General features: G+C 41.8%; 1 protein-coding gene across 2 annotated transcripts; it reads right to left on the minus strand.

Moving 5' to 3' along the window:
* Positions 1–849: 849 nt before the first annotated feature.
* On the minus strand, positions 850–13,443 carry LOC142501564 (acidic leucine-rich nuclear phosphoprotein 32 family member D-like). Of its 2 annotated transcripts, none has more exons than XM_075611594.1 (7): positions 13,264–13,443; positions 7,440–7,589; positions 6,803–6,925; positions 6,145–6,334; positions 5,641–5,738; positions 4,692–4,743; positions 850–3,521 (listed from the first exon to the last, which is right to left on the minus strand). In XM_075611594.1, exons 1-7 carry the CDS (start codon positions 13,315–13,317, stop codon positions 3,433–3,435), a joined length of 756 nt encoding a protein of 251 aa, XP_075467709.1. In that variant the 5' UTR covers positions 13,318–13,443; the 3' UTR covers positions 850–3,432. The 2 variants fall into 2 exon arrangements, with proteins under 2 accessions (XP_075467709.1, XP_075467710.1); XM_075611595.1 differs by lacking the exon at positions 13,264–13,443 and adding an exon at positions 8,455–8,514.
* Between the last annotated feature and the right edge of the window lie 754 nt (positions 13,444–14,197).

Below are 14,197 nucleotides of genomic sequence, written 5' to 3' on the forward strand. Positions count from 1 at the left end.
CCTGCATGTATATTACTGTACAACATTGCATTCTCCTTATGGTTTCCCTCTGACTAAAAATATTTTTCAAATGAGCCCAATAACTAAAGCAATATGGCTCCCAAGCCCCTCAATTGGTGACAAGTATTCTTTACGAGTAGTAAACCTAAGTCACCTAAGTCTGCTTGGGAAAAGAGCTGTGCTGCCTGGTGAAGGGACCGTGAGCCTGCATAACTGAAATTGTTATGTTGACACTGCTATAGGCCTTGGCCCTTGTTAAAATTAAAAACAAGCTGCTTTGAAGAACATTACACAGCTCACTCTCAAAGAAGAGCATATTGGAGGAACGGAACCTTTATTACACAGTAGGTTTTGATAAATAGAAATTAAATTGATACCAGAAGCAATTGAGAATCTTCTGCAGTTAATCAAAACCCCTCTGTATAGTATATGCCATTTTATCCAATTTAAAGAATAGGCAAAACACCCAGGAACAGATAATCAGGAGTAGTAAAAATAAAACACTTTGGGGAGAAGAAAATGGCTTTCCTATGCAGCTACTTCCTGTAGAACTGACAACACGCCCCTAGGGAAGGCTACAGTAAACAAAAACAAAAAAAAAATGCTGCGCTAAAGTATTTTTATTTTCCCTAAAACTCAATCTGGTCCTTATTTTAGAATAAAAATATATATTTTTATTTTTTTTACTCACTAATGCAAATATTTTCTTTTTACTGGAAAGGTTTCCTGACCAATTGGTACAAGTTAAAAATTTAAAAATAAATAAATAAAAAACCCACACACCCTGGAATATTTCTATCAAACTGCACATCCACCCAGCAAAAAATAAAATAAAAAAAAGAATCCATATTTAAAAATCCCAAAATCTTTTTATTAAAAGGTTTATTCAAATTATGTAACAACTAAATACAAAAACGTTGGAGTTTTTTTCTTAAATGGGTCAGAAAGTTTCTTACCCAGAGGAAAAAACAAAAAAAAAAATCCCTCCCCAACAGACAGCCAAAAATAAAGTAAAGTAAACTCATTTGCTGCTGGCTGGGCCTGACACTTTGATAAATGAGCAAATGTACATGGGGCAAAAAAATAAAAAATAGTATATTTTAAACAAAAAAAAATTTCTATTAAGTTGAATAAGACAGGACAAAATAAAATGTAGGGCCATTACAAATGCACTTTTCGCCCGCCAGTTCACTGCCTTTCTGTTACTAGGTGGCTCTCCAATGTATTCACTGTTTCTCTTCAACTGTATGCACCGGACACCTCTTCCAGTCACTGATGCTACCAGCACATTATACAACAGGAAGTAAACTTTGGTAGCATACAGGATGCTGTGAGGAAGAAATCTTTAATTCAAAGCAGCAATCCTGCCATTTTTACCCCCCCCCCCCCCTACTTTTTTTTATATTATTTATAATCAAGCAGGATGGGAACCAGGTGTCCAGAGCTGAACCCCACCAGTTTCAACTCTGGTGACTCAAATAGAGATACTCAGCAGTCAAGTTACCAGTGGTTATGGGGGGGATTTAAATGGCTGTAGAGGAAGTCTCAACTGAACAAGATTGGTGGCCATTTTGTTTTCCTATGGCAGGAAAATGTAATACCGGTAACATCACTCCCCTAGAACTGAAAATTGGTGTTCAGCTGTGGTGCACCCGATTCCAATCCTGTAAACAAACTAAACAAACACAACATGTAGCAGCCAGGATTGCCGTTAAGGGAATTGTGGCCAAAAAAAAAAAAAAAGACTGGAAAGAAATACATTCATGTTATCCAAGTTGTGTGTAAAAGCAGTGAAAAGTAGAAAAAAAAATATTCTGGAAAACAAGGACATTTGTGGTTAAAAACTGAATTTTAGCAAGGGATATGACAAAGGATACTGTCAATGCACAGCAGATGTCAAGTTACACCTACACTTTTATATGAGAAACTGTCTAGAATAGCTTCCTATAACCATCATGGTTTTTCAATAGTCTTCCTGGTAAAAAGTTCCCTCATCCCAATTAGTCATATATGGAGGTAATATATTGTCACAAGATGGTAGTTGCAGGCATAAACGCAATAACCAGTTGCCATATCTACAGCAGCCATTTTGTTAGGTCAAGTCACAAGATGGCCACCACACACAAATGGTAAAAACAGTGGAAGGTATGACGACTGCTTCCTGAGGAAGTACAGAAAGGGTTAAGAGGAAAAAAAAGGCAGCCATTTTGTAGAATTAGACAAAATGGATCCACTTCTGTCACTAAGTTAGACAGGAAGTCCACTGCTCATGCACAATATGGTTGTCAGCCTGTCGCTCATAAATTTGAAATTATGCCTGACTTTCTGACCCTAATCCCACAGTGCCTTCTTGTTTACAACAGACCAGCTTTAGAGAATTGAAAGTCCAAAAATGGACTGGTTGGTTCATGACAGACGCAGGTGACCAGTGAAGAGCCCATACACCAACCTACCAGATTCCAGTATGAGAGAAGAGAAGGGGGGGGAGAAAAAAAAAAAAAAAAAAAACCCCCACCAAGCTTACTACCAGAAATAAAAATGTAAGATTTAATAAAGCAAGTCATGTTGTGTGATGTCACTTAGGCCGTCGTATCAAGATTCATTGCCAACCCCTCCAGCTGCTGGAACAGTCCACACCTGCCAATTCCCCTAGTCTTTACCTCATGTTTTAGACAGAAAGGGAAGGACAGATCTGTGCTTCTCCAAACAAACTGAAGGACATGGTTTCCATTTCCATGACCCAACCTAAATGGGGGGGTCAGGTGAACATCTTGTGTTGTCTATGTAGAGTCGGAAGTTGACCAGAGCAGTAACCCAAGTTGAGCTAATTTGCCAATTATTGGTTTTAGAGAGCATATTATCCAAGGGATAAGTTCTGCAAAAAGTTTTGGTCACCTATATTCTGCAATTATTACAGCAACGCAAAGCCTTATTAATATATCATGTAATTGGGGTAATCTGGGGTGAATACAGCAGGATTTGTCAATATTTTGGCCGAGCAGACAAAGAAAATGCCATCAACAAGGAGGGTGGGAGAAGGGGGCTTTGGAGTCAACCTGTAATTTAAACACCCACACCCACCATTCACAGATCAGAGCAACCACAGAACTTTCACAGAAGATTCCAGGGTTTTAACAGCCTACGATCTGATCAAGCGAATAGCCCCAGGCTGCCATCTTTTTAAATAAAGCGGCAAACAAAAAACCCTCTGACCAGTACTGAACTAACATCTCATATCAACCCTATACATCTACATGTGGGGGGGGAGGAGGCAAAAAAAATAATTATATATGTGAACGGGATGGCTGCCAGATGTATGCGCAGGGGGCGTAGATTGACACTGCTGCGCACACGTGCAATCGGGGCCAGCCCAGACACAGTCCATTAAAAAAAAAAAAAAAAAAAAAAAAAAATCCAGTAGCCTGTTGGGTCTTATTCATCGTCATCCTCATCATCATCGTCTTCATCTTCGTCACCCTCATCTTCCACATCCCTTTTCCTCTTCTCGCCCTGGGGCACTTCTGTGTGAAGGAGAGAGAGAGAGAGAAAGGTTAATACCGCAGCTGGGGCAAAACCACAGGGCCCTCCATTACCTTTCAGTATCCATTTGTGAATGGATGTCCATATTTACATGCATCCATTTATGCAATCAAGTCTGTACCCCCATTGTACTACGCTGTGGAATATGTTGGCACTATCATTTATTTGTAATGTCGCCAACCCCCCCTCTTAGTCTGCTCTCCTTCCTGCTGGGAAACTGTAAATCCAATAAGCCGCTTATACGCATAGTCTTCACTGTCTCCCAATTTGTGTATCCCACTCCAAGCCATCTACCCTCCATATTTAGAGCATAACCCTCTTGTTGTAGCACCTCTGTCTACCATCCTGCACGTCAACGATACATTTGACTGATGTGGAAGCAGTCAGGATAAAACCAGATCCGAACATAGCACCCATACTAGACCAGGATTCTAATTTAGTAGACGGGGTCCTAAATACTTCAGTATTAGGAGAGATAGATATATGGGTAGTAAGGGTTCTTTCAGCATTGCAAATTAAGCTCCTTATGGTCAAGCCCTGCTTAATAAATGTGGTCAATGCTAATGTGCAGCAGCATGTCCTGTCCACCATGAGCCCTATGAATGAACACATTTGATGCACAATAAACTCATGAACAATGTGCGCATTAGGCAGAGTCCATGGTCAGCATTTGGCGCTGACCCATGCCGACGCTCGTCAGTGAGCCCCTGCAGCCGCAATTAGAGCGGCTTTAGCAGGGGCTCGCGCACGCTTCTGCAGGCGTAGTTCTTAAATTTTTTCGTTTCGGCGCTCACGGGAGCGGTTCACCCAACGAGGGCAAACCAGCTCCATGACGTCACTGGCCCGCCCCCCCGACGGCACGCAAACTAAGGCCAGGGAAAGCGCCCCCGCTTAGCCTCAGCGCGCCTCCGCACTGCTGGAGTCACCATGGACTCAGCCTTAGTGGGTCTGTCTTTACGAGCGTTTTATCAACTTGTGTAGTGGTGCATTCCTATATTGATTGGCAAACCACTGCAACCCAGTCTGCCGGCACTTAATTACTCCGCTAATGAGCCTGCAGCAACAGTACCTGCGGGCTGAGCTCCAGAGCAGTCTTTGACCGACCCAACCCCCCACAATCCCCTGTAATAAGGGACATCCAGGCTACAAACCTCCTTCTTCCTCCTCATCATCATCATCTTCATCCTCCTCTCCCTCCTCCTCCTGCAGGAAAAAAAAATACATCAGTTAGAAATGAGATCTGGAGCAGGAACAGGTGTCACAGCAGAAAAGCTTGAGCAGTGTATGCTTTTAAAGTGGTGATAAAGCATCTACTTCCTATGCAATCTTCTGCCAGGAGGCACCTTCCAACCCATTTGAGTGAATAGGGCTGTAGTGTCTTCCAGCACAAGAAGTGGTCTTGTGGCAAAACACAGCTTAGTATATATGCCCCCAAATCCTTTAGGGGTTCAGTTCTCAGCACTTTATACAAATATACAGTACATTTTCACATCTCAAAATCAGTGAGCGAAAAAATAAGGGAGTTTCTCTTCAAAAATGAGCCTAAAAACAAATTAAAATAACAGTTAATCCCGCCATCGCAGTGACATTCCTGGACTTCAAAGAACGGAATCAGAATATGGGGGGGGGGGGATTTGCTAAACTAGTCTTTAAAGTGTGCATCAGGGAAGAAAAAAAAAAAATAAGAAATGTGCTCTGCGCTGGATTGAGTTATAGTTTCAAACGCTTCTCATCTGGCTACACGATATCTGCATGGCATGCATCATGAGGTGGCAGTAACAGCACCAGAAAGGACTACCAGGGCCAGCTGGGAGTTTTATCTACTCCTGCTAACCCCACTTTTCCGCCATCATTTGATGCAGCCTCGTTATGGTAATGTGTCATCGCATGGTAACAGGAGATGCCGGCACTTAAGAGGCCCTTCGCTGTCCCCCAGCAAATCAGTTTACAAATGGTGGTTAATTTAAACACCACATAAAATGCAATTGTGGAAGTTGGGGCTGAGGAAGAACACAGAACCTAAAAGTATGGGGTCTGGTGCATTTGCACCATCAAGACGGCCCTCAAGGTTGGTTCTTCACTGAAACATTGATAGTTTACCTCATCTTCTACGCCATCCTCCTCCTCTTCTACATCAAGCTCATCCTCGTCTTCATCTATATCTTCATCATCTTCATCCTCCTCATCCTCTTCTCCCTCTGCAGAGGGAAAGACAGCTTGTTACAGATTTTTAGCTTGGCTTTTAAAAGGGTCAGCGAGTCAAGGACAGTGGAAGGTTCAATTGGTTAAAGAGCTATCTTACACTGGAACATCCAGCCAGTGGGCCATAGGACATCTGTCTCGTTGACACTTTGCACGAGAGCATCAGACTTAATGGACAAACATTCTTGTTGGCAACACCTTACACTGGAAAGAGCACTCCATGGGGCACTTCTAGGCCACCATTACTTTGCACTCAGGAGGTAGAACCAATGAGCTACAGGATGAATGCCCTTATTACATGCAAACTCAATGCTTACAATGCAACAGATTACCTTGAAAGTCAATGCCCAGCATCCAGGCCACATCATGGAGATACGCATTGTAGCCCTAAAAGTCCCTCACCTTCTCCGTTCTCATCTAGATCCTCTCCGTCGGCTTCAGGATCAGAATCCGGAGCCTCCTGGTCATCAGCATCAAAACCGTCCAGAAAAGAGAGATGGGGCAGCAGCTCAAAGACGCTCTCTCTATAGTTATTCAGCATGGTCACCTCGCAGTTGAACAGGTCCAAGCTCATCAGGTTGGGAAGTTTCTTCTGCGGGTGGACAGAGTGAGGAGATTAAAGACTTATGTTGACCAGGCATAAGACACCTTCCATCTCACTCACTCCAATAGTTTGTTCTGAGTCTTCCCTTGTGGGAGAAGACTGCTTTGTAAGTATGGATTGTAACTCAATATAAAAATATATATTTCACCAATGGTAATCCTTAATTGGTTCTTTAAAAACAAAACAACAATCTTTCATCGTAAATGCAACAGATAGTCTCAACTGAGACGAAACGCGTTAGAGTATACACTACTTATGTGTTCTTTTGTTTTTTTCATGAATATTATTTTTTATTATACTACGCTTGGTGATTCCTGATATCAGAAGCCAGTGACCACCTCTAACATTTTTTTTTTAAAATGCAACAGATGCAGAATTGGGGTCCCATAGAAAAACTTGAGGGCTCAGCTTAAAAAAAAAAAATTAAAAAAGGATTGTTGGGTGAAGAGAACTCACGAGTGGCTCCAGTGTGTTGATGTCTTTAATCTTGTTCCCGCTGAGGTTTAAGTGCGTCAAATTTGAGGTCCGCTCTGCTAGAACCTCCAGTCCTCCTGAGATTCGATTATCGCTAAGCTCCAGCTGGGGGAAGAGGGAGAGAGGGGTTATCAGGGGTGTCAGACAGGGCAATCGTTCCTTAAGCACAAACAAACACCTTCACTGAGGAGGTGGGGGGGGGGGCAAATAAAGCAATGCAGAGCTACACAGGAAGGGTCATGTGTTGCCATCCACTGGCAGGGAAAAGGTCAATGTTGCCCACTGCTGGCCTCTATTGCTCTTGAACCGCTGCACACAATTTAGCAAAAACGTGTGGGAACACTGCTACATTTCTTTGTATATTTTATATGTATATAAAAAAAAACCAATATACAGATTTACAATGTTGAAACTCAGGGCAGAGATGAGGCATTTCCTACAAAAGTGGCCATATTTAATTAGCCCATTAAGACAGAACTTCAATATTTGCAATGAAAACCAGTTTGAAAGGGGGGAGACAGGAATAGACAATATTTAAAGTTATTTTCATCTAGAACTGGAAAACAGATTGGTTAAAGCCGTTTAAAAATCGCATGGGGAGCTCGAGCAAGCAACTCACCTTCCTCAGCTTCCCGAGCTTGGGCAGGTTTGAGACTGACACTAGGTTGATGTTGATCATGCTGAGGAATTCCAGGTTCTCAAAATCTGGGGTCAGGCCAATAATTTTCCCGTCATCTGAACGACAGTTATCCAAAACCATCTCCTTCACCTGGGGAGAAGCAGAAGGTGGTTAACCCTACTTGAATGTTCGCCTCGCCTCCACCTAGACCAAAACAAGCATTGATTTAATTAAATTAGGACCAAAGTGACATGTTTAATGGGTCAACCCCAAATTAAAACACCTATATGTATTTCAGTTAGTAAGACTTGGGAGAGGTTTGACCTCCTCTGCCTGCTCCCTTTTGTCTGATGTCAGTGTTCAACAAGAGTTTGCACAGGCAAAGCCCCCTTCCCTCCCCTTATCGGCTTTGATCAGGAGTGGGCCAAGGGTAAAGAAAAACACTTGATTGACACTTCCAGAGAAACCAATGTAGCCACAGCTTTGCTTTTAGCACAGTTAGATTAGTTTACTTTATTATTAGCAACTTTAACCCTTTGCACTGTATAGCAGTGCATTGCTAAGGGATGAAGGTGAGACGGGGATGTAGATAATCAAAGCTATGTAACAGGGCGTGCAGGCTGGGTGTAGCAATGCCGTCCGTCCAGTTTCAGTAGATTCCTCCCCTCTCTGGGAGGGGAGACTTCTCAGGACTGTATTCTCAGACAGCACTGAATCTAGAGATCCTGTAATGACCACACAACACTACTCCTGTAAAACCCCCCTCACCCCTAACATACAGGAATAGTAGAGGGTGTAGTGAGGGCTGTATGATCGTGGTGGCGTTACAGGAAATAGAATAGCGACAGCTGTAACACCCCCTCCCCCATACAGCCGTCACTACAGCCTCTGCTACTCCTGCATGTAATGCATCACCATAAACAAGCCCAGTGCCAACGGTTGTAGTGGTGATAAATGCAGAGCACTATCCCTTTATTGGTCAGGAGTTTTAAAGGGGTAAGGGGGCAGCCCTTACATTTGATAACAGGCAAGAGGAAAAGTTAAACCCCAGACAAAGCATTTAGGGAACCTCTGCTGGGCTCCGGCAAACAAGGGGTAAACCGCCGCCATCTCTTGGATAAACACCCACCCCTTCGCTATACAGGAAAAACAAGGCGGTCACTGTTATAACAGCTTACTCCTCCCTCGACACAGGCAGGGGAGAGACAAGCGCTCACCCCCGCTAGGGCCTGAGAGGTTACATGAAAACGCTTAGTCACGCAACAGCTCCACTTCCAGCTACTTGTTCCAGAGGCCTGTAAAGTTTTCCACGTCTAACCTGCAAATGTATCTGTATAAAACGCCATACACTAGGGAGTAGGAGCGGCCCAGCGAGTAAAGGCACCGACGTTGTAAACAAGGACACAGAATTTGAATCGGGGAAGCCTGGTTCAGATTCCGGTGTCTGCTCCTTGTGACCAGGCAAGTCCCTATGTTCCTGTGCCTCGGGCACCATAAACAGATGGCGAGCTCTACGGGGCAGGGACTGTCTAAAAAAAATTGTGTGCTGTGTACCGCATACTAAAGTAATGGTGAACCGCTTTCAGTCCCATTGGGAGTAATGCGCTATACGAGCTAAAGTTATTACTACATCCATTACATACACATGGCTGGAAACGTATCACTGGTTCAAGCATGAGAGGTTACTACTCTTCCACTGCAGGATCTGGAGGAGAGCCTGCAGTCGGCAGCAGGGCTGTCAACCAGTGCTATGCTTCACGAAAACGCACCCCATTATGTTGCTCTGCATCAGCAATCCACATGCAGTCTCCCCCCCTTCCAAAGAGTCATGTCTTATGATAGTGGACACACACAATTTCATAAGGTCACACCTATGTTGCTACAACCTACACACGCCTAGAAAACATGCAAAATTGCATTGGCGTATGTACACGTGTATATGTACTCATACACTATGAGTTATACAGGACTTCAAGTGCATGCATATTATAATTCTTAGACATTTAACTGCCCAAAGACAAAAATATAAACTTTAGAAGATGGTGTTCTGGCCTGGAACACTTGCAGAGGCTGCCATCTTGTGTCACAGCCTGTGACCCGCCCCCCTCCCCCCCCACCAGCAGAAGGGGAGGGAAAGGGTTACAGGACTAACAAATGGCGGTGGAGTCATGTGTTTGCCATTAACCCCTTCACTGCCACAGGGGCAGCAACACATTGCTTTTCTAAATGAGGTTAATCAAGGGTCAGGGAAATACAGCATTATATTCACCACTCATACAATATGTAAGGGAAATATGCTCACCACAGGATCTACCATCAATTCTTAAAATAAATAAATCTATCGTTTTAAATAGTTGCATATGTTTTAAATAGTTGCATATGTATATTACACAATTATATTTCATAAAGCGTTTGTATTTATATATTTTTTAATACACACACCAAGCGCGATTTACTTTAGAGATCTCTATCCACACAATTATTTGTGCTCGTCTGGGTGGGTTAAATATGCAATATTAACTTATAGAATATAAGGCCGCGCTTATAGTGCCGGCGACGTCGCCCCAAAAACAAATACATTGCCGCCGCCCCGTTCGCTTATAGTGCACGCGACGGCGACAAGGCGAAAACCTGACGCCAGCAAAATTTGATTTTTCAGGGGCCGTCGCGTCACGTGACGACCCTTGAACAAATCAAATTGCCGGAATCCCGCGATCCGGCCGCCCGTCGAAAAATAGCTTTCGCCGGTGGCGATGTCACCCGCCGTATCGCCAACGACAGCAATATAGGAACGGCCTAAGACATCCTTCCCTCTCTGTACAGTACATATGTACTCTCGTCATACAATGTTATTGTCCTCCATCCCACACCGAAATACGTTGGCCACACAGACACCAACTAGTTCCCCAAAGGGACCAGATCAGAACACATTTTGGTGTAGAAGAGCCACAAGCTTATTGCCATTTCAGGCAAGATACATTTAAAATTATATTTTTAACACTTTGCACCCACGTAAAACACGGGCCTTCGTGTGGCCCTTGGGACTTTCCCCGGTACTGTAATTTCATACCAGTTGCTCGAGTAGTTTTTTTAATTCACTTGTAATTTAAGGTTAACATAAACGTACATAGGTACAGATTGTCTCAACACTTGGAAAATGTTTAAATAATCATTTCATATCAAATTACAATGAGCTTGCTCATCTGCGCCTAAATCCCTTTGGAAAACTAGCTGCAGAGAATCGTAACATCTGTACTGTATATAGTTACATTACCTTAATGCAGGGGTGCTCAACTCCATTCCTCAAGAACCTCCTCCCCCCTCCCCCCCCATCCTCTCAGACAGGTCAGGTTTTCTAGATATTCTGTGCTGAAGCTGGGATATCATGAATACCTGAGCTGTTGGGGGCGGGGGGCGGGGGGCGTGAGGACTGGAGCACCCCCTACCTTAATGTCCATGTGACAGTGAGAAAAATTACACTTTGGTCCTGTTGATTTCATACTAGTTTAGGCATCGGGCCGCCAGTTGAAAAGCCCCAATATATACAGCATGTTGAAATCATATTGCAATCACTATTAATTAAAAAAATATATATTTTTTTCTTTTAGAAAGACAAACTACAGTAAGGTTTTGTAGGTTGGCATCAATTACTGCAGGAGTAACTTCAAAGACAAGCACATGCAGCTACGGATCCCATCACATTCAATGTTGTGGTGGTGCTTTAAGGCATAGAGGGTTAAATGAAGCCGAGGAAGGTCGGTCTGGCTATGCGGGGATTAAAAGATTGGTGTATTAAAAAAAAAAAAAAAAAATTATAACATAGGAAGTTCATAAAGTCTTATAATAATTACATTTTTACAGTTACACAAAAATAAGTTTTAAAAAAAGCCAAACTAATGATATGCAGTCCCCATTAAAAAAAAAAAAAAAAAAAATAGTGTTTAATCACCTTAGAAGGAAATAAAGGGGCTGATGAAGACACTCCAGTTTTATTTAAAACAAAATCCTGCTACAGGTATGGCAAGAATACACTTGTATATTAAGACTAAATATATAAACTAAATATAGCCATGATCTGAAGATCAAATAGGCAATCCAGGATTACTAAAGCCAGGAGGCAAGAACTGGAAAACAAAAAAAAGTTTTGTATCCACTTTTTTGTATTTATTTATAAAAATGTTTTACCAGGAAGTAATGTCCTACGTAATAGGATTGCAGCCCAAAACAAGGATATTAAGGAACGTGTAAAAAAAATAAAAAAATTTTTTTAAAACAAAGCAAAATTCTGAGTACAGTAATGCTGTGCAGGCCTCCACAGTAATGGTAAAAAAAAAAGACCATGAGGAAAGGCTTAAGGAAATTTATAAGGCATAGAGCTACAAAAAAACAAACAAAAAAAACACCCTCCCAAAACCTTTTCCCCGACCCAAAGAAAATTTAGGGTCACACCGAGCAGGAACCCCCTGGCTTTAAAAGGGTTTCTTGAGAAGCCAGGAGGGATGGTTGAGCATGGGGGAGGGGTGTTAAACCACCTTTATTTTTTTGTTTTTGTATACATCCAAACCCTAAAAAGACGGCATTTAGAGACTAATACATGGTCGGCAACTCTATTAGTTTTTAAAGTCAGCATGAGATGGTATGGGGTTGGGTACTGCAAGAAGGGAGAGTTTAGCTGGATATTACATAGCCAAAATACACACACAAAAAAAAAAAGGTAGATTTGATTGTCAACCAGGGTAAAATATAACCATTCCAGGTTTGGGTTTTAGTGAGAATAGGAACCAACACATACAAAATAGTTCAGCCTCCACCCCACAAGTTTTAAACAAGCATGGAGTGTAATGGTGAGGCTGCTCTCATGCTGGCCATAGAAAGCATGGAGGACTTGCTGAAACCACTTCATTACTAGCCAAAAAAGTTACACAACAAACAAATATAACACAAAACAGCCCTTCAATAACCAAAGCATGCATGGCGGATTCAGGTTTTCAAAGCGTATGAAGAGGGACAAAAAAAAAAATCATGAAGTTATTGCAAAGTTTTAACGTCCTATTACTAAACACTACCCCACCCATTAAGCAAAGCCACAGCATATGCACAGACCAGGAGCCTGCATTACTAGGACCATGGCAGGGGAGAGGCAGATATTACCACAGTTACAGAAACAAAAACAACAGGGAAGGAGCATTTAAATAATATATATATTTTTTAATGTGAACAAAAATTATCTAAAAAAAACCACATACGACTGCGCAATATTTGTAGCACTAGTAAAAAAAATATCTATATCAAAATATTACACTAGGAAATATATTTAGGGTGTTTTGTTTGCATCAAATACATTTTGTTTTGAAACTATGGTTGAAGAATGAAGGCGTTTAATTTCTACAACATCCAAATAAACCGGAATTTTTTTTATTAATTTTTTTTAAAGGAAAGCAAATCGGTCATTTTTTTTTTCGTTTAGGGAATATTTTAAGGCGGTTTTAAGTAGTTTGAGGTTTTCAATGTATAGTTTGGGTGAAAAATACAGAAGGTTTTGAGTGGAGTTTCTTTTTAGGACAGCACTGCCAGCCACGTGTGAACTGTAATGGCTACACACACCTTCCCCTATAGCCCTACAGAGATGATAAACACTTCATTCTCTGGGGTTAAGTGTATGAGGAACAAGGAGACGGGGATTGAAACCGACCACGTGTCGTGTCCCCCCCCCCGCACCCCACTCCGATCCCTTTAACTCCCCTATTTCAACGCAAAGCGAACAAAACCTACTAAAAAAAATACCCTTTTCGAAAATACGATCCGAGTTTTTTTTTGTACTTACATCTGCTGCTTTCCTGTTCCTTAACTCCAGCGTGAGTCTCTTTTTCATCTCCATAATGGATTTGGGGGGAAGTGATAGGGGGATTATAGGGGGAAAATGTTGTCGAAGAGTCTCTAAAATGAAGAAATAATTAGGACGGGGTTCGTTCTATCCTCTTTATATAGGATGGCGCCAAAGCAACAAAGGAGGAGGGGTGGATGGGGGAGGGAAGGAGGTTTTGATTGCCCTCTTGAGGGTAGATCCTATAATTGCAACTCACCATACATACTGAAATAGCCATATACAGTGAAACATACAGGAAGACATTAAATAAAGCAGATGCAGACCCCTTTCCAAAAAAATTATAAACATAATGATGTCACTTATATTATAATTCTATAGAAATTATTACATAATAACTAATAATTCCACTGTAATATATTACGCAATATTCTATATTATAATTGAACAATAATAATTAATGATACTAAGTTAAGAAATACAAATAGAATTCCAATATTATTATTACCTTTTACTTGGCATATTCCGCAGTGCAGTAAGTCGGTAAGGACATGAAGAAAACATATAATATATTGAAACATATATTAGATTGTATATATTAGATTGTAAGCTCTTCGGGACAGGGACTCCTTTTCTTAATGTTACTTTTATGTTTGAAGCGCTTATTCCCATGTTATGTGATATTTCTATTATTATGTCACGTGTATTACTGCTGTGTAGCACTATGTACATTAATGTGCTATATAAATAATGATATACATATGTAGCCCTGCTTCCTATACTAGCAAGCTGCTACTATGTGCTGTGTTACCTGCTGGCTCACAGGGCCTAAATCTCTGCCACGGAGAGCCTGGGGTGCGCGCAATATATATATCTGGTGCAGCGCCTCCACCTGCGACAGATCCAAAGGGGGAGTGAGTCTTCGCAGGACGTA

This window comes from Ascaphus truei, chromosome 8, assembly GCF_040206685.1.
Source record: "Ascaphus truei isolate aAscTru1 chromosome 8, aAscTru1.hap1, whole genome shotgun sequence".
NCBI lineage: Eukaryota > Metazoa > Chordata > Amphibia > Anura > Ascaphidae > Ascaphus > Ascaphus truei.